This window comes from Arvicanthis niloticus, chromosome 10 (genome assembly GCF_011762505.2).
Source record: "Arvicanthis niloticus isolate mArvNil1 chromosome 10, mArvNil1.pat.X, whole genome shotgun sequence".
Classification (NCBI taxonomy): domain Eukaryota; kingdom Metazoa; phylum Chordata; class Mammalia; order Rodentia; family Muridae; genus Arvicanthis; species Arvicanthis niloticus.
Genome location: NC_047667.1, coordinates 21,558,057 through 21,585,549, shown reverse-complemented (window position 1 = coordinate 21,585,549; position 27,493 = coordinate 21,558,057). Strand labels below are relative to the sequence as shown.

Below are 27,493 nucleotides of genomic sequence, written 5' to 3'. Positions count from 1 at the left end.
TTCATTCATTTTTACTAAGAAAGGAGAGAAGAGAAGGAAGATAGAATGAGATTCTTTGGTATTTTTTGCTGCAAGGTATAAAATGATGAATAACCAACCCTAAGTTCATATTCTCCACTTCTGGCATTTCAGAACACGACACTAAAACAAAGTGAGATGACAGAGTGACAGGTGAAATGGGGTCGGGGACATCAATGAATACAGCTGACAGATGGCAGAACTAATAACCAAAAGTAGCCTTTGAAGGGTAGACAGGAATTGGAAAAAAATCACAGAAAAATAAAAGATATTTCAGATGTGAGGCATGACTCATGCAAAGAAAAAATTAAGTGAGTGTATGGAAGACAGCAAATAGTTAAGACTAACCCAATTAAAACTACTGGGTCATAATGCAGGGTTGGGGTGGCACACATCTTTAATCCCAGCACTCAGGAGGCAGGAGCAGGTGGATCTCTGTGAGTTTGAGGCCAGCCTGGTCTACTCTCCAGGACAGCCAAGGCTATTCAAAGAGAAGCCCTGTCTCAAACAAAAGAAAACCCACAAACAAAAAACTGCAGAAAAGTGAAGAATGGGAAATAAGGCTGGCACTAGTTATAGGAACAGGAAGCCAATACAGATGAAGTAGAGATGGAAAAGAAACAAGTCAGGTAGACTGATTAGGTCAAGATACTTTAGACAGACTAGAGAAGTCAGACTAGAGCCAGGAGTGTTTTGAATGCTTATATCCCAACACTCAAAGAGGCTGAGACAAGTGGTTGTAAGTTCAAAGCCAGCCTGGGTTATACAATGAAATCCTGTCTCAAAAAACTTATGGAAAACAAAAATATGGGTAGATATAAAATTGCAGGGGACTCTTGGGTTCTTGACAACTATTTAAACAAGACAGTTAAAGAGAGAAGACAATGAAGGATATGCCGAGGCTTAGGAGATGGGTACCAGAAGAAGGGGGCATAGTAACTAAGAACAGAGGTTCTCAACCTTCCTAATGCTGTGACCCTTAAATACAGTTCCTCATGTTGTGTTGACTCCCAACCATAACTTATTTTATTACTACTTTCATATCTGTAATTTTGCTACTTTATGAATTGCAATGTAAGTATCTGATATTTCTGATGGTCTTAGGTCACTCAAAAGGGTTGTGACCCACATGTTGAGAACAGCTGGTTTAAGCAGTAAACACTGAACTATAAAATATGGGCTCAAGGGTTGGGTGTGGTCGCAGTACTTAGGCGGTTCTTAGGCAGTAATCCCAGTACTGAGGAAGCTAAGGTAGGCTCATCTTTCTGAGTTTGAGACCAGCCTGGTATACGTAGTGAGTCTACTAATTCTTGAGTGCATATACATATATACATACACACATACATACATACATAGTATAAATATACATATATTTACATATATGCACTCAAGAATTAGACTGTCCCAATTCATATCTTGCCTCAACTATTTATTAGCGGTGGGACCTTGGGTAAACTGCTTAACCTTTGAAGTCTTTTGTTCCTTCACCTAAACAATGAACATAAGCAGACTCCATCTAGTAGAGGACAGCATGACAAAGTCTACAGTGGTCTATCATGGTTTTGAGCACCCCGGGATGATGTGCATGTGTACTCGTGACTGAAAGTCTGAAGTGTCATTTTAGTTACTATAAGGTAGAACTTGTGCATGAAGGTTCAAATAGTCACTAGCATAAAAGCCAGCAGTATCAAAACTTCAGACACCAAAGCCCCAACGAATGGCTTTCCCCAGTTTTGTTAGTAGTCATTTGTGATGAATGAGTCTGCCAGGAAAGCTAATCATGCTTTGGAAATTTTTTCTGAGTTGGTTTTCAGAAGCCGCCTGAAGATAAAAATGAGACCATGAGACCATGGGACAAAAACCAACATAGTGAGGCACCCTGGGCTGCGCTGTCAGAGCAAAGGTAACAAAGTACAAAGCTCTTCTCAGGAACGCAGGATACAGGCGGCAGTGCAGAGCGGGCAGCCAGAGGACGAATCTACCAAACGCTAAGCTAATGGCCTGGGAAGGAAGGAGTGTGAACCTTAAGATCTATGACAGTGAAAAAGGCCGCCTCATCTAAGTGACTGAAGGTGCCCTCCTGCTGGACCTACAGACTCAGTACATTCAACTTCTAGCCCAATGAACCAGAGAGCTCCGCAGTCCCAGCACTCCAGAAGTTCACGAGTGCCTACCTTTAAACTCCATGTTGGCAGCATCATCCAGAAGTTCCTCTTTCATGGTGTTAAGTGTCTCAACAATCATATCCTTCATTTCCTCTTGCTTTCGGTTGGCAATGTTCATCAAGGATTCATACAATTCATTCTCCTTTTTCCTAGTATATTCTAGGCGTTTGGGAGTGATCTGCAGGTCCCGCTGCATGTCAAAAGCCTGGTTAATAAAGATGTCAAGGCAGTGGCTGTGTACCACATTCAGGGCCTTGGCTGCATCCACTAGGCGGGTCTGTAGCAGCTGGTGAGAAAATGTACTCAACTGTCTCAGCTTCTCACTTTGCTCCACCAACATGCTCTGAGCTTTACAGTCCTGGTCAGAGGCTACACAGTTTCTGTGACTGCTGCTCAGATAGCCCAGATCCATTAGCTGTCCATACAGTGGTGATCTTTCACTCTCTGCTCTCCCACTGGAAGAGTTGATTATCTCCAGCTTGGGTACTTTGAAAAAGAACACAGGAAAGGAGAAATACTTTCTAATTTCCTGAAGCTCTTGCTCATCCCTCTCAGAGAGTTCATCTTTGTGAAGTGCATAGGTTATGACAGGCAAGAAATCATTTGCCAAATCACTCAGAACATCTACTGCAGGCCGGTGGCTGTGGCATGGTGCCACCACAATGTCCACTTCCTAGAAGGAGAAGGGGTCAGATTAGCACTTAACTGTCAGAACCCATCTTTGCCTTACTTAAGTCTCACCTACATTGAGACCAAAATCCAGATGGAGGAACTGGACTTTAGCATACCCCCGGTCACTTGTCCACCTCCTTCCTTGGTTCCTAATGCTCACTTCTGTGACATACAAAGGCAAGCATTCATCTAGATATCAAATAACTCAGTGGAAAGGATTATAGTCTCTTCAGCCATTTCAGATGAAAAGAATCCCTGCCTGCCTTTGATGCTTGTAAATTCCTATTGACTCCCCTATGAAAAGGAGACAAACAGTGGGAAAAAATGGATTCTTAGGGCAACCTAGGAGCAGGGGAATCATCCTATACCTTTCCTCTTGCCTTGATCTCACACCTCCATCCCACCTACAGGCCTGGCTAACTCCAGCATCCTTTCACTGTTCACATGTAAAGCATGTCATCCCCTACACCCTTTGCTGTTACAGAACCACTAGCACTCTATTTCTCCTTATCTATATTCAGCACATTCATTGTTTACTTATTTGAACCTGGTCTTTTCAGACAGGCACAGTGGTACATGCCTGTAGTACTAGCACCTGGAAGCTAGAGGAGAGAGATCAAAGTTTTAGGCCAGCCTGGGACATACAGTGAGTTCCAGGCCAACCTGGGGTAGAACTTAAAAGTCCCTGTCTCAAAAGGGAAAGGGAAGAAAAAAGAAAGAGAAGTAAAACAGAAAAATGGTGAGAAGAGAGGAAGAAACAGAAGGGGAAAGGAGTGAAAGAAGAGATTTTGTTCCATTAGTCCACAAAGCCTTTGAAGGCAGAGCCCATATTTACTCACTACTAGAACTCCAATGTCTAACACAACCAAATCCTCAATAAAATCAGTTGTCAAACCAAGAAATCAATCTATAAATTAAAAGTCAAGGTCACCAAACATTTCTATCCTATTCCAAGATTCTGAGATATCTCAAAGGCTCAAATAAGTTAAATTGTGGTAATACCATCAATAATATGGTCACTTAGGGGCTGGGGATGTGGCTCACTGTATACGATTGCTTATTGTACAAGCTTGATATCTAAATTCCAGTCCCTAATGTCTACATAAAAATCTAGTAATGGCACAAGGGTCCCCTGGATCGGCGAACTTCAAGTTCAGTGAGAGGCCCTGTCTCAAGGCAATAAGATTAAGAGCTATAGCAAAAGTCCCACTCTGGCTTCTGCATGTGTGTGAACTTGCATGCACACATTGTATGCCACCTCCATATGTGCATGTACACACACACACACACAAATATGATTACTTAGTATGGTAGGTAATAAGGCTCACCAAACCAGTATTTAGCCTTTATATTTTGGGGAAGGTGGGGTGAGGCAAGAGAAAACCAGACAGACTTGACTGATTCTACCAGAAAGCATTCTTTCTGGCCTTGCCCACCTTCCTTCTACATGGAGATATGGTAGCTAGAGCAGCGGCAGCAGGCAGCTGATCTAGACAAATGTACAGCCAGAGCTAAGAAGGAAAGCCGAGCGTGGTGGTGCACACGTTGTATCCCAGCACTCAGGAAGCAGAGTCAGGCAGATTTCTGCGAACTTGAGGTTAAGGTGGTCTACAAAGGAGTTCACAGCCAGTGCTGTGTAGAGAGACCCTGTCTCAAAAAGCAAAAGCAGTGAAAAAGGGAGCCTGGTCCTCAGATGCCTACATGAGAGGAGGCAATCACCCTGCCTCCTGCATGTGTCTGTGGTGTTCTGTTACACTTAACACACCTTCATCTTAAACTTGTAAAGTTTGCAGAATGCCCTTTTGAAATAAATCTTCCACAGGTCTTTTTCCTATCCTATGGTTTCTGCTGTTCTCTCTCTCTCTCTCTCTCTCTCTCTCTCTCTCTCTCTCTCTCTCTCTCTCTCTCAGTGGAGGATATATTTCTGTCCAGTGTACAGTTGTCCCTCATCACTCGGAATCCTAAGTCACAGAGCTGTGAGTGGAGACTGGCCAATTGTTACTAGGTACAAAATTCCTGTTGCCTTCAGATGTCTACAAACTCAAAACCAACCTCATTGCTGAGTTACCTTACAGAATCCATCTGACAAAGTTCTAAAAGAATTCATCCTATAACTGATCAAGTTTAAGTCCTTAACAATTATCAGACTAAATGACTGGCTTGAACTCCGGATCTTCCTTCTACCTCCCAAGTGCCGGCTTTACAGCCTTGTATGACTCCTCTGGGCTGGAAGCAACTTTCTTCTGTTACATTTTACTGTGTGTGTGCTCGTGGGATCAGAGGACAACAAACAGGAGTTGTTCATCTTACCACAGGTCAAATCGTCAGACCTGGAGGCACACACACTAAGCCATCTTGCCTAACCTCGAGGTATCTGCATTTGACAAAATATATTTTAAAATGAAATGCTGAGTTTCCCCTTCTTTGATAGCCTTCTGTGGGTATGGAAAGCCCAGAAAAGCTGGCCTGTTCATCTCTCTAGTACTCATCTCTAACCGCACCAGTGAGTTTGAACTATAGTTTTGTTTTATTCAATTCATCTTTTCCATTCTATAGAAAAGATGAATAAAACAAAACTATAGTTCAAAGCATATAGCATAAAGGTTTCACCTTCTTACCAACAAAGAACTAAACTTTATTTTCAGGGAAGTGACAAGATGCTCATCTAGTTAGTCACTTGAACTCTAAGAAATCTAAGAGCCATTTAGCCTCTCTTCACTTGTAATTTGAGCAAACTACATAAACCCATCCACTGCTTACCCAAACCCAAGGCCATGAAGAAACCTGTCTCATCTCTGCCTCCATTGCAGGGAGTGTGCTCCAGTTGGAAACCTGCCTGGCTCATTTTGTGATCCAGAACAGCCCTTACTACCCTGGCTTACTCACACTCCCTAGAATGAGAGTGTTCTCCTCAGGAAGCATTTTCAGAAATGCTAATAGATAAGAAATTTCAAAGTTTAAATTGGAATACACAACTGCATAAATACCAGCAGCAAAATCACGAGAAAAAGACTAAAAAGAATCCTAAGGATGAGAGACAGACAGACAGACAGACAGAGAATGAGAATTTATACCAGGATGTTTGTATGGTAGGGTTAGAGGGCTTTGCAGCAGTTAGTTCCTTCCTCATTATCTTGAGGCAAGAGCTCTAGTTTCTGATGTGATGTTGCATACTCCAGACAAAATGATCTGCTCAATTCTGTCTCAGCCTCCCATCTTACTATGGGAGCGCTGGGATTACCAATGCATGCTAGCCCATCTGGCTTGTCACATGGGCTCCAGAGTTGAATTTAGGCTTGCTTTCACTCACTGAGAAATCTCTCTGGATCATAAGCTAGATAAATTACGTGTAGTGTTTTTTGTTTGTTTATTTGTTTGTTTATTTTTAAACCACAGCACCTCCCCCTAGCTTTTGAGACAGAGTCTCATGTATCCCAGTTTGGCCTCAAACTTGCTATGTTGTCAAGGATGACCTTCAGTTCCTGATTCTCATGCTTCCACCTCCTGAGTGCTACAATACAGGCATGGGCTGCCATGCTTTTCTTCTGTCATGCTAAAGAGTGAACCCAGGGCTTCCTAGGTGATGGGCAAACACTATAGCTACTGAACTACACTCCAGCCTCTAGTTATATTGTAAAAAGATAAAAATCAATCGATTTTATTATAGGAAAAAAGCAAAAATTCAAAATCAGAATATTATTTAGAAAATTTTCACTTGAAGGAATTCATAGCTGGTATCATAAGCCTGAGCAAAAGCCCAGTGCTGGGAGGCCATAGGCTCTAGGAGGGAAATGATTATTGCTGCCTTGGTAAGTGGTCATGTTGTCAAACTGCTGGCCTCAGCCTTGGCCAGACAAGCATCTCTCTGTAATAACCAGCAATTAACTCAGTAACTCCTTACTGGTCAAAATGCTGACAATATGTGACTGGGTCCTAAATGTGTAGGGATACATTGTGTGAAGGTGTGTCTGGATAGCTATATAAACCCCCATATACATTAAGGCTCAGGAAACATTGTGGAAAGGGGGAAGGAAAGAATACAAGAGCCAGAGGATTGGGAAGGGGTGCTGAGAAACACCATCTTCTGGAAAAGACATGGCAGTATAGTCATAACTCACTCGAGCTACGGCGAGCTGCCCAGGATCAGGCAACATTCCAACAGGCAGCACTAACTGGACTAAATGGGTTACAAAGGCGGGGCATGAAGAGGGATCAGGGACGTGTTAGATGCACAGGAAGAATGAGAGGGAAGACTTAGGAATAGGTATGATGAAGACACATTGTTTACATTATGAAATTGTCAAAGAATAAGTAAAAGGTGTATTTCATCTAATTAATTTTTTCAGAAGAATTTTATTTGGTTAAATTTCCTAAAATAAAATTTCAGGTTTTTCTTAAAGGACCACTTTATGCATAACAAAACCATTAGTCAAAACTGCCAAGTCCATATGTAAGACCAACACCATCCTTTAAGAGAAAAGAAAGAGCCGGGCTGTGTTGGCACATGCCTTTAATCTCAGCACCCAGGTGGCAGAGGCAGGTGGATCTCTGTGAGTTTGAGGCCAGCCTGGTCTAGAGAGTGAGTTCCAGCATAGTGAAGGCTATGCAGGAAAACCCTGTCTCAAAAAACAAAACAAGAAAAAAAAAGAGGGAGGGAGGAAAGAGAGGAAAGAAAGTATCAGAGAAGAACAGTTAGTTGATTTAATTTACTCATAGGTATAAACTTATTAGAAGAAAAAATTTGAGTATGAGCACTTTTTTTAAGGACTGTGTCATCTGTGTCTCAAATGGCAGGGAATGTGTTCTGGTTGGAAAACTAGTCTGACTCCCACCTTGCTGTACAGGACACCTTTTGCTACCCTGACTTATATGTGCTGCAGAGTGTGCAACTTTAGGGAAGCATTTTTTTTCTTTTTTAAAGATTTATTTATTTTATGTATATGAGTACATTGTAGCTGTCTTCAGATACACCAGAAGAGGGCAGCGTATCCCATTACAGATGCTTGTGAGCCACCATGTGGAATTGAACTCAGGACCTCTGGAAGAGCAGTCAGTGCTCTTAACCACTGAGCCATCTCTCCAGCCTTAGAAGCATTTTCTAAGTTAGTGCACAATACATTTCCTGAGCTCACTCTCAGGACTTGCTGTATAGCCTTGGCTGGTGTGATGGTTTGAGTATGCTTGATCCAGGGAGTGGCACTATTTGGAGGTGTGGCCTTCTTGGAGTAGGGGTGTCATGGTGGGTGTGGGCTTTAAGACCCTCACCCTAGTTGCCTGGAATCAGTCATTTCCTAGCAGCCTTCAGATGAAGATGTAGACCTCTCAGCTCCTGCACCATGCCTGCCTGGATGACGCCATGTTCCCACCAGATGATAATAGACTGAACCTCTGTAAACAGCCCCAATTAAATGTCCTGATAAGAGTTGCTTTGGTCATCGTGTCTGTTCACAGCAGTAAAACTCTAAGACCGCTGGCCTGGAACTTGCTACATATTCCATGTTGGCTGCAAACTGTGTAAATCCTCCTGCCTCACATCTGAAGTGCTGAGACTATAGGCATGTGCCACCACACCTGGCAGATTAAGGGTTTTGTAGTGATATACTGACACCTTGAGAAAAGCTGTATACTCCTTCCTAAACCTCTGTGTTGTTGTTTTGTGGTGTTTTGTTTCATTTTAGGGCATTTGTTTTGTTCTGAGGCAGGATTTCCACATATGCTCTACGTAGGCCTTAAACTCACTAGGTAGCACAAAGTAGGCACAAGCTTTTCAATCCTCCTGCTTCAATGTCCTCAGTGCTAAAAGTACTATCTGTAAATATATGTTATACTAAACAAAAATGGACAGAAAACAAAAATAGTGCTCTCTTCTCCCGTCCCCAGTCAGGTCACTATGCAGCTGGTCTCAGCTCTCCTATGAGTGCCAGAAGGCACAAAGAGCTGCAGGCTGCCACTCAAACAACAATCAATACAACATAGACTGCAATGTGCTTTGTGATTCTGTAATATGACTAAGGTTAAGGGATGACTCGTATTTTATGGGTATAAACAAGAGGGGAAGCCAGTGCTAACTTCTCAAGGCAGAGAGTAAAAAAATAATACTGAATTGGATGAACCAGAGTTGTCCTGATTCCAAAATCTGACCTTATTGTCTATTTCATGAAGGTTATATACCTTTCTAGCACCCAGAGAAGGGCCCATAACTTAGAAGGCACACAATATGTAACTGGGATGAAGTGACGAAAAAACAGTGCCATTATGACTAGCTTAAAACTGCATGCCATTATCATATAAAATCTTCTACCTTTCAGGTCACATCACACACATTTATCTGAAACTGATGTTTGAAGTAAACATTTTACTCTTTAATCAAGGAAAGGAACTCAGGGAATGATAGAACCCCTTAATTTCCACTTGAATCACAATAAGAGAGTTCTCTTGTAGAATACATTCTATACAAAGTCATGGATCCCACGGAAGTTTTCTTGTTAACCATCAGATTTTCTGACAAGATTAAGAAAATGAAAAAGAAGGGTGCTTGTTACTCTCAAGACACCAAAATAACAGCTCTTTGGTTTATTTTTCCACATAAAGTGGCAAATGTCAAGCAGCAATGTATTAATCATTGAAGAAGGGCAAGTACATCCTAAAAATCCCTCTTCTTATTGGAAGGGACTCTTGTTCACAGCACACTGCTAAAGCTCAGTCACATAAAGCATAATGTCCTGCTTGCCTGTCCTTGTTTGTTCTTGTCAACCTGACCCAAGCTAGAGTTATCTACAAGGAGGGAACCACACTTGAGAAAACGCCTCCTTAAGATGAGGCTGAAGGCAAGCCTGCGAAGCACGTTCTAATTAGTGACTGATGGAAAGCCCAGCCCACTGCGTTGGTGTCACTCCTGAGCAGGTGGCCTAGGTGCTACAAGACAACAGTCTGAGCAAGACATGAGGAACAAGCCAGTGAGCAGTACTTCTCCATGGCCTCTGCTTCAACTCCTACCTCCAGTTCCTGCCTTGAGTTCCTGCCCTGACTTTGCTCTGAGATGGAGTGACCTGAGTACTGCCAACTGAAATACACCCTTTCTTCCCCAGGTTTCCTTTGGTCATGGTGTTTACCATAGCAACAGAAACCCTAACTAAAACAGGTGATTATTCTGTGACTCAAACAGTAAACAATTGTGTATTGGGGGTGGAGACTGGAAGTGGCAAGTGTCTTGGTTTTGGAAAGCAACATACACTAACCTAGTTAAGTCCCACCTCCCAGAGCTGCTTACACAGTGCGGCTTGGGGAAGGACTGGAGAGGTCTACCCTGTCCGGTGTCCTCCGCAGGGCAGATCTTCGAAGTCTCTCTGTCACTAAGAGAATCCTACCCATCTTTACCTCCATTTCCCCCTTTGTTCCCTCTCATTGGCACTTGAAAAGTTTTCTTATTTTACAGGATTGAGGCTGAATTCGCTTCTGCTTTCTTAAAAGTTAGCGTGATTTCTTATTATGGTTTGTATGATGTGTGTATGAGAGACAGTAGGTAGCCATGTGCCATAGCTCATATACAGAGCTCAGAGGACAACTTGAGGAACTGGTACTCTCCTTCCACTGTGGGCTCTGGGGAGCAACCTCAGGTCTTTGGGGCTGCTCAGCTGCCACTCTCCCCACTGAGCCATTTCACCTGCCCTTCACTTTTAAATGTTAATTACATATTGAAGAAAATACTGCTCTACTCTTGTCATAATGTAGAAAATATAGTGACTCAGGTTGGTACAAATATTCTGCATGGGGGGAGATCCAAGTAAATGGGTTTCTAGGCCATGAGATACCTCCTAAGAAACTGAGTACGGCTACCCCAGAGCTTTGCCCCAGAGCACAGAGAATGGATAGAGGCTCATCTCAATAGAAATGTAAAGCTTTATTCTACCACTTACAAGATTCACAGACAAGAGAAAACAGATGGGAAGGAAAAAGATCTGACTTAAATCTTTATACACATCTGTATTATTTACTTTCTTAAAGAACTTTCTCCTACAATTTCATTATAAAAGCAACTCATAATGAATTATGAAGAATTTTATCTCTAATAAAGCAAGATAACTAGAAGTTAGCTGGCACAGGACTTCAGTTTGAAAAAAAAAAAAAAAAGGAAAACTCCATATTTGGCTGATCATCAGGGAAGAGACAAATGACTGAAAAAGTAGGAACTCTGTTCTTTTCAAAAGAACAAAAAATTAAATTGTGTGTGTGTGTGTCTGTCTGTGTGTGTGTATATACACACATACTTACTTACTTACATGTGAGTGCAGTGCCTGCGGAGGCCAGAAGAGGGTGTCTGATCCCCTGGAGCTAGAGTTCCAGGCAGTTATGAGCTGCCCAATGGGAAGTGAATTCAGGTCCAAGGCAAGAACAGTGTGCACTCTTAACCACTGAGCCATCTCTCCAGCCCAAGGAACTCTTCTTAAGAATCCTGATTTAAGCCAGGCATAGTGGCACAGGCCTTTAATCCCAGCACTGGGGAGGCAGAGGCAGGAATATCTCTGTGAGCCTGAGGGCAGTCTGTTTTACACAGGGCTACACAGAGAACATTGTCTTAAAAAATAAAAACAAAACAAAAAAACAAAATCACCAATTTATACATCCAAATGGAGGAAGGAGCTGGTTTATTATGTGCCAAACATTGCTGGGTCCTTCATAGAATGTGTCTCATTTTAGTGTCAATCCCAAAAGATAGGGATTACTAGGCCCATTTTACACAATCACACAGGTATAAATGACAAACCCAGATTGCTACACAGTTCCTCACCCACCTAGCAACAAAGGCTGTGTTTAATCAGCTCCTGATAAACTACTATATATCAGGAACTATCTGATTTGATGTGAGGGAAATTTCGGAAAGAGTTAAAGAGGGCACGATATACCAAGCAGAGTCTTACTCTATGCTTAGAAAGTATGTTGGCTGCAAAGTGAAAAAAAGAAAAAAAGAAAAAAAGCCAGGCGGTGGTAGCGCACGCCTTTAATCCCAGCACTTGGGAGGCAGAGGCAGGAGGATTTCTGAGTTCGAGGCCAGACTGGTCTACAGAGTGAGTTCCAGGACAGCCAAGGCTATACAGAGAAACCCTGTCTCAAAAAACCAAAAAAAAAAAAAAACCAAAAAAAAAAAAAAAAAAAAAAAAAAAAAACACCCTAATATGAAACAAGATAGCATCCTCCAAGAATGGCTGAGGTATCACTAAAGAGTCAAAGAGAAAATATTTTCAAGAAGCTTAACAATCAAGTTTCTGCCTATTGACAATCCCTTCTGTCTCCTGAGGCTTACTAGAGAAAAACTCCCTTCCCACACCAGCTGTTCCTCAGAGGGAGACATAACTGTTGTTCTGAAAGGAAAAAGAAAAAAATCAGTATGTTGCATGACAGTGGTAGCAAAGGGAGCCGATGAAAGAGGAAGATTATGACTTCAAACTGTCAGATAACCCCCAAGAGCTAACTTGGAAGGCTAAAGGCAAAGGAATAGTGAACTGAGAAAAGACAAGCTTCAATATCAATCGTTCTTTTAAGAGATAGCAAGGCCACTATGGTACCAATAAAACTTTTTGATTCTTTTCTTTTTTTCTGTGTTTTTGAGATAAAGTCTCTCTACATAGCTATACATATACTGAAAGTCATATGTAGACTAGGCTGGCTTCAAACTCACAGAGACCCACCTGCCTCTGCCTCCCAAATGCTGGGATTAAGTGAGTATGCCACCATACCTGGCTTAGGATTATTTTCTTGAGGCAAGATTTCATATATCCCAGATGGCCCCAAACTCTCTGTGCAGCCAAAGTCAGCCCTATATGTCTGATCTTTCTGCCTCCACCTTCTGAGTGCTAGAATTACAGACATGCCTTCTTTATGCTCCGTTGAGGTAGAATCCAGGTCTTTATGCATACTAGACAAGTGTTTTACTGTCTTAGTTAGGATTACTATTGCTGCAATAAGTTACCATGACTAAGAGCAAGTTGGAGGAAAGGGTTTATTTGGCTGACACTTCCATATCACTGTTCATCATCAAAGGAGGCCAGAACAAGAACTCAAAACAGGACAGGAACCTGGAGGCAAGAGATGACGCAGAGGCCATGAAGGGGTGCTGCTTACTGGCTTGTTCAGCCTGCTTTCTTATAGAACCCAGGACTACCAGCCTTAGGCTGGTACCACCCACAATGGACAGGGCCCTCCCCAATTGATCACCAATTAAGAAAATGCCCACAGGCTTACCTTATCTTATGGAGGCATTTCCTCAACTGAGGCTCCCTCCTCCCTGATGACTCTAGCTTATATCAAGTTGACAAAAACTTGCTAGGACAGCTACTAAACAAACTATATCCCAGCTCCTGGATAAGGATTTTTAAAACCAAAAGTCTTGCTGGAGGATTATTAATAGGACTCATGCTTGGTATACACAAGGCATTCAGTTCAATCCCAGTACCAAAAAACCAAACAAACAAAAAACAAAACAACAACAACAAAACATTCTCCTTTAAACCACTCATCTTCTTAACATGTGCATCAATCTATAATCGGTCGGTGTTCCTGGTTTTCTTGGCACGCAGTATAAGCAGAATGGCTGCATTTCACTATACACGTGGTATGTACTGAGGGGAAGGTAAGGATGTTAAGCAAAGAGCACATGCTTACTGTCTCCAAGGTATTTGTGATTAAATGTTGTCTTGAACTTCCTGTATCCTATCTGACACATCATTTCAGTTTCTCCTTACTGACCCATAAAATAACTTTTTCTTCAATTATCTAGAATACCACTCCTTACTTCTCTGCTTTGAATAGTCTAACTACCTTCATTTCCTTTCTCTTAGAATAACCATCTGGACATAATTCCATGGACTCCTTCCTCCCAACAGCATCTTGCCACAGACTTCTATTCTATTTACCCAACGACTCTTATCTTTTAATTTAGCTACTACAGTCTGAAGACAATGCAGTATTTAATTAAAGGCACTGTGCTGACTAGTCCTGGGTCCTATAAGAAAGCAGGCTGAGCAAGCCATGAGGAACAAGCCCATAAGAAGCACTCTTCCACAGCCTCTGCATCAGCTCCTGCTTCTAGGTTCCTGCCCTGTTTTTGAGTTCCAGTCCTGATTTTCTTCAATGATAAACATCAATATGGAAGTATAAGCCAAATAACCCTTCCCTCCCCAACTTGCTTTTTGATCAGGGTGTTTCATCACAACAACAGAAGCCCTAACTAAGAAAGGTAACATACAATATTTGTTTTATTAGGCACAACAATAAATGCCAATAACTAGCTAGAACCTGAGAGAAGCTATCTCCTAGCAAAAATCTTAAAGAAATTTCAGAGTTAAATAGTTGTATAAATTTTTTGTTCTCTTAGGATGCTTTGTGGTAACTGGATTTTGAAAGCATTAACTGCTAAAATATTATAAAAAAATTACTGTATGTATTAAAAACAGGTTATTCCCATTGACAGTTGAGGCATATAAAGAGAAAATTTTATCACTATAACTGGCTAGTGTCAAATATTTGCAAAGTAAATAAGATAGACCTTGTCTGGAAGTATTATTCTTCCTCAGTTCCCTCAAATATCTCACTGGACATCATGATGAGCCAATAACCTTGCTACTGGCAGGCTAGCTGCCAGGTGACAAGTACAGTTCCCAAAGGCCCAGAAACCTTTGGTGGGATAGACAAGCTACCGATAAGGCAGACCAACACAGCTGTCTGTGGTGGCTTATATCTAGAATCCCAGAGTGTGGGAGGCTGAGGCAGAAGAATTCTAAGTTCCAGACCAGCTTGTGCAAAATAAATAACAAGACCTGATGATGATGATGGAGGAGGACAGGAAGAAAGGAAGAGAGAGGAGAGGAGGAAAAGAAAGAGGAAGAACAACTTCAGAGCAACTGAAATTATGTAACGGCCACAATAAAGGAAGCACTGCAAAGGCTGTGGGAATTCTCCTAGGTTGAACAAATTGAGTCTTTACAAAAGAAACACACACACACACACATGCACACACCACTACCAAAAGTGTGAGGCAGACAACTATTCCATTAGCCCTGTAAGAAGAAATTTTAAAAGGAGGTGGGCAGATGCAGATGTCAGAAAGTGGGTGGGGGTAGGGAAGGAAAAGTACTTTTGCATATAAAATACTTTGTATGAGGAATTATGAAATGTGCTGCCAACTGGAAAAAATGCCACATCTGAACACTAGGTAAGGTCTCAAAACTAATGGCTTAACAATGTTCCTCTTATTGAAATACAAACCATGAGTCTCAAGGGAACCAGAACTAACAAGCCGGCAATACCATTCAGTGAGAGTTGACGTTGGTCTATTATGGAAGATGCTGAAAGTAGTGGGGTTATGAGGACTTTAACATATCAGAAGAATGTCCATTGTATAAGAGGCAGGGGAAATTCTGCTTTGATAGTTTGGCAGCTCAAAGGGACATCCATTTCCCCTAATTCAATGTTGGTTTCCTTTAGCTAAATGTTTCCTTTCTTTGCTACTCCCTCTCGAAATCAAATAGAAGCATAAACTCACTGATCCTAAATATAACTGGAGCCGAACAAAATATTTTTTTCACAGGCATGCGCACTCTTCAGGTAGCTATGCCCTGCTACAAGAATTGAGCTAAGCATCTCTGATTATTCAACAGATGAAAGCCTGTGGTAAAAGAGTGATGGCCAAATCCACAGAGGCCACCCCCCACCCTGCACCTGCCACCCCCACAGGCTTAGCATCATAGGAAGCTAAACTTAGAATCCCTGGAGTCTGCTCCCAGCTCCACATCAAAATCATTGGAGAAGAAAGCAAATCTGGAGAAACTGCTTAAGGGAAACTTCAGCCACAGGAAAGAGCATGAGAAACCAGAGGAAGTTCTCAGGAGAGAGGACTTTCATTTTAACCACACCAAGAAAAGGCTGCTCTGGTATTGTAATCCCAGTACCCTCCTCAATTATGATCTTGGTGTGTGTGTGTGTGTGTGTGTGTGTGTGTGTGTGTGTGCGTGTGTGTGTGCGCGCGCGTGTGCGCGCACGCACATGCTTCAGATCCATCAGCAGTGAGCCACAGGAGCGCTCAGTAGTAAGACGTGCTCACATATACACTCATGGGACAACTTGCACTTTCCTTGTAGTGCCTTTGTTATATCAGTTCAATTCAGGAAGAAAAGTAAATTAACATTAGAAGCCAAGACTGTCTGTGAAGACAGCTCAGCAGGTAAGAATACTTGCTGTGAAAGCCACAGGACCCAAGTTCAAATCCCTAGTACTCCTGTAAAGCCAGGCATGGTGGGGAGGGCTTGTAACCCCAGTGTTGGGAGGCAGAAACACATGCATCCCAGGAGCTTGCTGGTTGGCCAGCCTCCCTAGAACAGTAACCTTCAGGTACAATGAGACCCTGTCTCTAAAACTAAGGAAGAAGGACTGGAATGATGGCCCAGCAAGTAAGTACACTGGTAACTCTTCCAGAAAACCTAGGCTTGAGTCCCAGCACAGCATAGTAGCTAACAACCCTATGTAACTGCACTTCCATGGGATCCAATGCTCTCTTCTGGCCTCTACATGTGTGAAGCACAGACATACATACAGGCAAAACATTAATACACATAAAATAAAAATAGATCTTTGAAAAAATAAGGTGGAAAGTGAGGAAGGCACCTGCTCTGGATAAACACAAGATAGATAGATAGATAGATAGATAGATAGATAGATAGATGGATGATAGGTAAGATAGGCAGACATACACATACATACATACATACATACATACATACATAGACAGAGTGACAGATAGAAATAAAACCCTAGCAATGTAAATCAAATAGAGCTGGTGTGAAACTCAGCAATAGAGTGCCTGAAAACAAAGGAAACCCACCACCAAAACTGAACTGAGAACGTGGAGACTGTTACAAATTCCTCTCCAGCACATAAAAGATAAAAGAAACGTGAGAAGGAAGTGAGAAGATAGCCTCCACCACAGACTCCTTCACTGACAGGGAGACCAGTGTCTCAAAAGAGAGGCAGAAAGGGACTACAAAGCCAGAAGCACTCTCCCAAACTAGGCGGCCACACTGCCCATCCTGTGGCGCACAGCTAGACAAGGTGATGAACCCTGAGTTCTGAGCACTGTTAGGCTCTTTTAATCCAACCAACGCTGACCCAACCATCACATCCTTCTTCAACTCCAATTCTGCTCTAGCCATGGCCTACTCCTAACTTTCTAGTAGGAATGGAAGGCCAGGAAAAGAGGGGAGGCCTACTTGTGTGGAGGCAGGAATGATGGAGAAACAACACGATACCTTAGGAGATGCATAGGACCTGTGCTTTCTGAAAGAGTTTATGTAAAAAAGAAGCCAAGGTATTCTTCAATAAAAGGACAGCTTTGTTCCCTTATACTAACTCAGACTGGGTTCTTTGTCAGGTTGGGGGAAATGAGCTGCCCTACTCAGTAAATTAACAGCACTGATGAGAAAACAATAAAATCTTCCCCATGGTCTCAGTTCTATGAAGAATATTAACTATTCATCATCTACTGTCCCTTTAGAAAGAGATGGCTAGAGATGGTTCTAGCAATCTCTTCTTACTAAAGTGAAAGGGGCCTCCTAACTTTGATTATACTTTGATAACTACCCTGTAAGATCTTGTCAAGATGCAGTGATCACATATCCTTTCCTGTCTGGTAGAGACAGACGGTCCCCAGGGCCCTGCAGTTGACAAGCAGAGGCATGAAGCTGCTACCCCATTCTCATTCAGCTTCACAGATTGTAGTCCTCTCATCCTACGTTCCTGTCAGAGCCCAGAATCCATCACCAGATACTTTTCTAAAGAGTCAGAAAAGCAGCTGGCACAGGCCTGTGTGAGCTGGTACCTGTAGGAGAGCATGCTGCATTGTCACCTCGAGGTCGGCTAACACATGAGCAGCGTCCTCACTGTCTTCTTGAACCTCCAGGTCTTCCTCAGGGATGGTCTCCCAGTTGTCCTGATGTGAAGCTAGCGTGTGCACTAGCTCATACTGACCGGGGAGCGCCAAGCTGACCTGAGTCCGAGTCCCATAGGTGAAGCGAAGGCGCCGAAGCTTACAGCTCTCGTCACTGTCCAGCTTGAGGGTGGGAAGCACCCGCACCCCCAACAGCAGGTTCAACAGCTGGCACTTGGCATTGCAATCCTGGCCGAGGATCAGGATACAGGGAAGGCGATCCACAATCTGCTGGAGATACTTCTCTTCCGTAGGTGGGAAGGAAATGCAGCTCAGCTGGCCTGGTTGGGGAATGGGGAAAGTGGAAGAAAAAGTAGATAAAGAGTGAAGGGGTAGAGAGACTCAGACAGAAACTCAGCTAGAATGCCAGAGCCCTAGAGGGAACACTTGCAGGAGACTTTTGGTTAAAGGAGGTATTGGGAAAATTCACTAGTTAGAAAACTAGTCTTCAAATGTCAGAGAGTCACCTGGCCAGCTCATTATGGAAAACAAGCTGCGTACTACACAAGGTGACAGTAGCCTGACAGCCCCTCCTCTTTTGTATAGTGGAGGGACATCTTAAGGAGTTTACAAGGATTCCATCACAAACACAAGATTATTAACTTGGGCAATAACTAGGGTCTGGATCCAAATAGAAATAAATGCATAAAAATTAAAACCTTCCTCCTGATAGAAGGCAGAATGTTTGCATGCACAGCCCCTTTAAATCCCTACCCTATGCAGTTTTAGCTTTACGCTCCTCATTAAATGTATTTTATACCCAAATCTAATAAATACGCACGGGAGGAGGGGCAGTGGAAACCTCTCCGAGATGGCTTGAGCTCTAATGCCTTTGCAGCTCATTACCCTGGCAGCTGCCCACAGCACCCCAGCGCCAAGTTTTCCTAGGACACTGGATGCTTAATTGAGATCTATACTTCCCTAATCAAGCCATGCTCTTTCTGTTGATGGCTACGAGTAAAACAGAGGGATAAAACTGCCCAGCTGGATAAAATCTAGGCAAATCTAAGAGATGTTATCTCAAAAATAATCTCCTTTGAGGATACGACCATTAATCTAAAGGGCTCACTTCCTCAAGCAGCTCTCGGTAGTATTACAGAGACCAAAAAGCTTGAGAACCTGTTTGGGAAAGAATATGGCACTGGTTCCTGGATATGCTCAAGCACGTACTCGGCACTCTCCAATTGCCTCAGCAGTGGGATCTGCCAACACCTAAGCTTAGTGGTAATACTGAGATACTATTTGCCTTAGTCACCTAACAATATAGTATATCAAACCATTTGTGGGCTGTTTTATTCCTGAAGCAACAAGCAAGAAGCATGACTCACTGGAAAAATAGTTCTACTTCACAACGTACCTGTCTCATGCCCCCTTATCTCCTATAAGTGACATCACCAGAAAAGCTGAAGAGGTCTGTCCTCCCTAAGTCCCTGTCTACATTCATTATGGTCTTCTGCTTCATGCCTGTCTATGAATGCAGCACCCCGGCCTCAGTACGTCCATCAGCAACACTAAAACAAGAAGCCTATGCTCTTGGGAAAGAGACGGGCTCCCCTGGAAATGTAGAGGACATTTCCCGAGTGTCCATTTCTGTGCTAGGTGTTTGGTAAGTACAGGAGTGAACACCAAGCTACTTCCTGGTAGGGTCTCTGGCATACACTCTAGAGCAGGAAGGTACAGACACTTCTACGAGTGACTACTTGGGAAAGAACACTGGGCAAGTCTTGAGTCCCATGTACTTTCATTCACTGTATATCATAATGTATACCATGCAGAGCAGAGGGTCTTCTATTACTGTTTCTAAGAATCAAACCAGGAAGAAATTTTCCAATCCTCTGCATCCTCAGCACCCAACACAATGACTGACAGTGTTTGAACATCATATATTTGTTCTGTGTCAGAATTCGTTGGTTGTGAAGGGTTGTCTACAAAAGTGACTCTACTACGTTTGCAAAGTACAGCATGGTGATGGACAATTTCAAGTGAACAACCACTCCTAAAATGCACCATCTTTCCACAGAGAGTAGCTGTGAAGAAAACAACTGCAGAATTTGAAAAGAGGATGTCAGCTAGCCTGCCTCCACTCCCGCCTACAGATCCCAGGCTCCTCTTTTCCTGACCCTTGCCAGACTCACTTAGGTGACAAGTGTCTGTTCCAACTGACAGCCTTGAGTTCCTCTCATAGAAGCTGTTTTATAAGTAAAGCAAACCAATAGCCCTCCATGAGTTGTAACACTGCTGCTCCCTCTAGCAGAGTGGACAATGAGCCAACGGAGCCTCTTTCAGGACAACACTTCTGACACAAACCATCAGCAACAGAAAACCAATAAAGCATGTTGCATCAGCCAAAACCAGAGACACACCCCATTATTCATCTGACCCAAATCATCACCTTCCTGTGCTCCATCTCTCCTACAAAAGTAATCTGCAGAAACAAACTGCGACAGTCAAAGCGGCCAAGAGTAGTGCAATGGCAAGGGGGTGGAGGTTGAGCCCATTTCTGCTTCCGGTTTCCAGGCACTCTGCCAGGATTCCATATGCAACCTACTGAGCCGGGAAGGCCTTGATGATGGGCACTGCTGTCTCTTGGTGTTCAACATAACACTATCCAAGCCCTCTCCTTCTCCCATAAAACTTTAGCTTTTCCACTGCTCTCTAAGATGTCTGTGAGATTTGAATAAGTGGATGAGAGAAATGAAGCTGAAAGCGGATGCGATCATCCCCCTTCCCTGGTTTCTTCTGTGGCAAAGAGCACAGCTGGCACTGGGAGCAGCCCTGGGGGGATTTTCTGATCCTCACACTGCTCATCTATGAACTGAGAGAGAGAGTTAGGCCATCTTTAATACTCTTTCCAGTTTTAAATTCTAGTTTTAACTGGTCTGGTTGTTGTTGTTATTACAGTCTCAGAATATGTAGCCCTGGCTAGCCTGGGCACTTAATAGTTAAGCCTGGCCTGGAACTCAGAGATCCACCTGTCTCTGATTCCTAAGCCCTGTGTCATCATGCGTGGCTGTTTTTATTTTTAAATTGTATGTGAATTTAATTATGAAAGCTCCTCCTGAACTATTAAATACAGATCAAAGGTGACTAGACTAGCCAGGGGCTCTAAGGACCTACAGTAAAGTCTTAGCATATCTCTAAAGAACAAATCAAAAGCTGTGCCTGACATTGGAGGGAGGAAGGCAACCTGCTTCTGAGTTACAGACTTGTGAGTTCATTTCTCTGGTAATTAATACAGTAGCATCTGCATATGGGCTGCCAGAAGGTAGCAGCAGGCTTCTCAGCTGGCGCACATTAACCCTGCCAACTCTGACTGCAGGAAAATTCAAATCAAATTGTCCTAAGTGCAAACCAAGGCTTTAATCTCTCTGCCTTTCTTCATGGTGATTGTTCTTAAATACAGAGTTACCTTGACTGAATTTCCTTCTAACAAACATTGTGAGTTAGGAGGAAGAAGCACGAACGAAGGAGTAAGCCATCGTGCGTATTTGTCCTAGATAGTATTTTTCATCTCGTTCTATACACTGATCTCTATTTGCTTCATCTCAATGTACTTGATTCTACCAGATAATTTTTGTCCTCATTTATAAATTAGGAAATAGGCTTTTTTAAAAAGAGGAGAAAGAGGAGGAAGAAGAAGAGGAGGAGGAAGAGGGGGAGAAAGAGAAGAGGAAGAGAAAGAGAAAAGAGAAGAGAAGCAGCCAAGGCTTCTGCACTTATCTAAGGAACTAAAAAGGCTGTGCAGAGCTATACCTTGGTCTCAGCAACGACACAAGGCAATGCTCCAACCTTGGCCATTTCCTAAGCCAGGGCTAAACAAACAAAATTTGGTAATTACAGGACTTCAGTTTAAAACAAACTGATACAACCCCTGTGCATGTTGGTTCGGACCATGAGGAAGAAAGCCTAGGTAGGGCATGGTGGCTCGTGCTGCAATCTCAGCACTAGGCAAGTGGAGGCAGTAACGTCAGAAGTCTGGGCCATCTTGGGCTGTAATGAGAAGCTGTATAGAAACAAACAGGGGCTGGAGAGATGGCTCCAGTGGTCAAAAGCACTTACTACCCTTCCAGAGGACATGAGGTCAGGTCCCATGCCTTCTGTCAGACAACTTAAAATCTCACAGTCAGTCCCTCATGTCACACACTCACAACAAACAATGCAGGCAACTCTAACTCCAGGAGATCCAAGCTCTTTCTTGGCCTCACAGGTACCTGAGACTCAGGGCACACACAGAATGTGCAGGAATGAAAGTAAATGCTTGGAGGATCGGGGCAGGATACAAGACAAGGTCTCACTTTGTAGCACTGGCTGTCCTGGAACTCATTATGTAAACCAGGCTGGCCTCAAACTCACAAAAATCTACTTGGTCTTTGAGTGCCAGGATAAAAGGCATGTGCCACTACACTTGGTAAACCTTATAAATAAATAAATAAATAAATAAATAAATAAGCAAGCAAGCAAGCAGAATTACTTTTGACTGGTGCACACTCAGAAACACTAGTTAGTTTCTATAGATATCTGGAATCTCTTTTCTAAAAAGAAGCTGCAGATGCTTTTCTAAGAAGCTCTGGATGTTCTTCCCATCAGCCAGGGTGTATTACTGTTTGAATTTGAAGTATGAATCCTAAAAAGAGAAGTGGCATTTTATGCCACTCGTGCCCTGTTAGGGTACACTGGGTTATATCTGCAGAAATGGCAAGTGGGCTGTGCCCACACACACCCCTTCCTGCTTGTTTTCCACCCCAGTTAATCACATATGCTCGTGGTGAGCAACGGACAGGGAACATCAGCTCATGATACTGTCTAGAATATCATGACCCTGGTCTTCATCTTTCTACACTACTGCATCTTACTGGGACCCAGAATAGACTGCCAAAAAAGTCATGCTGAATACTTCAATCTAAAGACTCAAAGGCCTCTGAAATAAAGTCCCTGTCCTGATTCTTCTGCCTCCCAGTTTTCTACCCTCCTCCACAGTAATTCATAGAATTCACTATTTTCTTCCCCAAGGTAGACATGGAAATTGGAAAATCCTCCATCTCAAGCCAGCCATAAAAGAGAGAAAACCGCCGGGCAGTGGTGTGGCGCACGCCTTTAATCCCAGCACTTGGAAGGTAGAGGCAGGTGGATTTCTGAGTTCAAGGCCAGCCTGGTCTACAGAGTGAGCTCCAGGACAGCCAGGACTACACAAGACAAACCCTGTCTCAAAAAACCAAAAGAGAGAGAGAGAGGAGAGAGAGAGAAAAAAAATCACTCCTTTTTTTTTCCTTTTCTTGAGCCAGGCTTTCTCAATGTAGCCCAGGCTGGCCTTGAGTTCATGGCAATCTCCCTTTCTCACTCCTGAGTGTTGGGATTACTGATGTGAGCCGCCATCCTTCATTTCTCTTCTCTTGATCTCAGCAGTGTCTTGCTTTATGCTAAGAGGAAACAGGGCTGTATAAAAACTGAACAGACAGGCCATACTGGGCCTCCCTACTCGGTCTATACTATTACATCATGTCCAGCTAGTGTCCTTCTACACAGATGTCCCCTCTTCACCAAACCTGGACACTACAATCACATTCCCAGATTTAGGGCCATCATTTACGAAGCTCTGTGCACATAAAACTCCAATTCAATCCATCACTGTGCCTTGCTCTTGTTAACCTGGTTTTGCTACAGGATCCTGGGTTATGACCCTTAAGATGGAGAAGAAAAGGTGTCACGGACTGACAAGACTTCAGCGTCATTCAAGTCTTAATTCAGCTGGTGTCCAAGCACACTTCCTTCCCTCAGTTCATTTTTTGTTTGTTTGTTTGGTTGGTTGGTTGGTTAGTTGGTCAAGAGAGGGCCTCATTCTGTAGCTTAGGCTGGCCTCCAACAATCCTCCTGCCTCTGCCTTCCTACTGTTGGGTTGTAAGTATATGCCACCACAACCATACTTTAGGGTTTTTGTTTTGTTTTCTTTTGTCTGTCTTCCTTTTTGTTTACCAATTTATCTCATTTTAACTTCTATATATAGTATGTGCTTTTATGGCAAGCTACCATAAGTCCTGTCTAAATGCAAATTAAATAGATTATATAATTAACTGAAAAGAACTATGACACAAACATACATTTCCAAAATGAGTAATAATATTTTACATTACATTAGCTATATGTACCAAGAGTAGAGGAAAGATCAATCCTAAGTTGAAAAAGAAATGCTACATAGTCTTTCTGCTCCAAAGTATTGAAATCTGAAACAAATTCCCAGGAGCTCAGAGAAAAAAATTCTAGACATGAAACATATTTATCATTTCTAGGAAATTCTCTGAGTATCCACTAAACACAAAAGATTCTGAATGATACAGCAGATACCGACTTACACATGTTTAGGTAGCCCGAGTTTTAGAATCTTTGGGACTAAGTAGGACAAAGAACTGTTCTGGAAGGAATGGTGTTTGGAAAGGAGAAGCTGTAATCAAGCACACAGCCAGTGCTTGCACTGAAAGCCCCAGCCCAGCTGCCAGAGAATGAATGGCTAAAGTTATTTTTCTATGGGAAGACCTCCAAAGTCATAGAGGTTGTCCTGGATTGGAAAGGAAAAGCGAGACCTCTTTAGCAGCTGGTACCCGGGAGCCCCGTGAAAAGATAAAGACAAGTTCCTTTCTGAGTGAAAGTGCTCCTGGCCCCAGTCATAGTGCACAGGGAACAGAAACGGAGGCTGTTATGGACACAGAAATGGAAGCAATTCCTCGAAGGAAGCCAGGTACATGCTTCACAGAGGCCTTAGAGTCTGTAATTTGTGAGAAAGCATATTAACCATTAGGAACAATTCAAAGATGAGGACATACCAAAAGGGACACCGGAACCAGCCTGAAGGAGGAGTCACTAACCACACAGATAATTTATGCATAAAATATAAAGAACTGAGAATTATAACCCACCTAAAAAAAATACCAAATCCAAGCCCACACTGATATAAAGAAAGGAAAGCTTCTCTTGACATCAGAATAGCAACAAATAAAGCCAGAAAGAGGAATATAAACCCCCCCCCCCCAAGCAGGTGAACACTCTCGGGGCATTAGGTCTGGAACAGTGGTTCTTACCTTCCCAACTCTGTGACCCTTTAAAATACAGTTCATGTTGTGGTGACCCTGGCCATAAAATTATTCTGTTGCTACTTTATAACTGTAATCTTGCTACTGTTATGAATCATAATGTAAACATCTGTGTTTTCCGATGGTCTTAGGGGACTCCTGTGAATGGGTCGCTCGACCCCAACGGGCGCATTGCCTTGAGGAATGCTGGTCCAGAGAAAGGAAGAGTTTTGAGAAACACGCTTTCAGTGAACTCTAAGAACATTCCCACAAAGGATTAATCAAGAGCCAAGGGAGGGATGAAGTTGGAGTATAGATGTCCAGAGGGTACTTGCCTAACTAGTGAGAAAGCTTAGCATCTCCAGAACATAGGCAGCGTCATGTGCTCTGTGAGTGGAGTTGTCCAGTCATGTCTCTGAAAATGTTGATGAGGACTCACCACAGAGATTAAGGTCATCTACACAATGTAAGGCCTGTTCTCTTAACTTGCAAAGACACAGATGTCAGGGAAAGGGCAAAGAAACTGCTCCTCACTAAGAGAGTCTAAAAAGGACAATTAAAAGCCCCATGTGTTCAAAGGAAATGCCAGGGCCATGTGTTGGGAGTCAGCGAGCTCAAATGAGGAAGGACTGGATGCAGTGACTCCACGCTAACTGCCTGATTTGGAGAGCTGCATGATGGCGTGTGTAAGCCTGTCCTTGATGGGATGAACTGCACACTGCAGTGTTTAGAGAAGATACAACCTGTCTGCATCTTGCTCTTAAAAGGCTCTGAAAAGATAAGACATAATATGGGAACATTCGTCAACTGGGAAATGTGAACAACTGGATAACCATATGAAGCAAATATATTAGTTCTTTTCGTGGTCTCAAAGTGTTTATGTGCCTTTGAAATTATTTCAAAATATTTTTTTAATGGCCCAAAAGAACATCTAGTTAAGACACAGGTCTAGATCTCTGGAAATATGAGATCAAGAGACACACTTTAACTCTACAGGGACAAATCATCAAATACAGTAACAACAGGATTTGGTATATTTTTAAACAACTTAATAACAGTGCCTTAGCCAGGTGGTGGTAGCACATGACTTTAATACATTAGGGAGAGAGAAGCAGGCAGATCTCTGTGAGTTTGAGGCCAACCCGGTTTACAAAGTGAGTTCCAGGAGAGTCAGGCTGTTACAGCGAGAAACCCTGTCTCACACAAACCAACCAACCAATAAACTAAGTTTCTTCCTTGTTCTCACTCCTGCCCTCTGGGATCTTCCTTTGGTTTCCTGCTCCCTCTTGGGGGCAGAGGGTGTCTTCAGGGCACTGAACTAGGTTGTTCAAATCCATTACACAAGGCAACAGTACTCCAACAGATCTTCTTATAAGTTCATTAGTGAAGAAGTCTGCAGAGAACTTGACCTTACAGTGCCTGCAAGTGGCCCCTCTGTTCCCTGGGGAGTACAGGCATCCTCCCTTCCACACTTAAGAACCCAGCTTTTCCAGGTTAGACTAGTAGGAATGTCTATGTCTCTCCATGGAATAAGCACCAGAGAGCAGGTTGTTCTTTCAAGAGAAAGTGAAATCATTTTCTCAGAGGAGCCTTGTATGCCAAACCTAAGGCTGACTTTGCTCCAGCTGGCTGCTGTTCTCCACGGCCGTCCTTGTCCTTCCCATCTTCACAACATTAAAGCCAAAGTACATTTTACAGGACATTCCTAAAGAGAAAGCTCAGAAAAGTCCAGCTATGGCCTCTCTAATCTGAACAGAAAGAGTTTTTATAGAAACAAGTCTTGTATTGCTGCATCTGAGCTCTGCAAAGTCGGGGGTGGTGGGGATGGGGTGAGATGAGATGAGAAAGAGATGAGAGAATAAGAGAGAGGAGAGGGATGGGGGAATTTTAGGAAATTCTCTCCTTACTCTCTGGACTGGATAAAAGCCACCAAAGTGGAGTCAATCTGACATAAGTAAGACATTAAAGCTCTTAATCTAATTAATCTAAATTTAGATACTTCACATCCATCCAAGTAAAAAGATAAAAGGCACTTTAAAAAAAGAAATGTATTGTAAAATCAAAGGCTTTTATGAATACATAACCAAGATATTGTTCTTCAGAACAATTCTGATGCATCAATTAGCTAGACATGTGAAAAGCAAGACAGCTCTTACATCCCACTTCCATCTTCCTGCCCAGAGAACAGTGCCCCAGGGAGCAGAAGCACAGCTCCAAAATGAGCCTGGTCCAAAGATTCCCACAGCCACATGGCTGGGAGCTGGGGAGTACACTCACACCATTCACATTGATCAAGAGGAGGCAGAAAGTGTAAGATTGGCCCTTCAGATGAGGACAGGGGATGTCAATGGTTCCCCATGCTGTAGCTGACTTTCCTTCAGTATTTTGATTTAAACTTATTAAACATAAGGGGACTTTCACAAAAACCATTTTAATACAACTCAAAACAAGAATACAACCACTTCTAGGTCTCTGTCAGGTCTCAATTTCCAAGAGCCCAAGACCACCAAAAAGAATCTTTAAGCCCAGAATGGGTCTGTACTAAGCCTGGGCATCCCCACAGGGGAGGGACTCTAGCCAGTTCTGGGAGATAGGAAAGACAC

General features: G+C 42.9%; 1 protein-coding gene across 1 annotated transcript in view; it reads right to left on the bottom strand.

Moving 5' to 3' along the window:
• The window catches only part of Dstyk (dual serine/threonine and tyrosine protein kinase), a 51,236-nt gene that overhangs the window by 15,681 nt on the left and 8,062 nt on the right, over window positions 1-27,493 (bottom strand). Inside the window, exons 2-3 of the mRNA XM_034513297.2 lie at window positions 17,722-18,110; window positions 2,193-2,856 (exon numbers count right to left, since the gene is read on the bottom strand). Coding sequence (XP_034369188.1) covers window positions 2,193-2,856; window positions 17,722-18,110 — 1,053 coding nt within the window. The remainder of the gene's footprint in view (window positions 1-2,192; window positions 2,857-17,721; window positions 18,111-27,493) is intronic.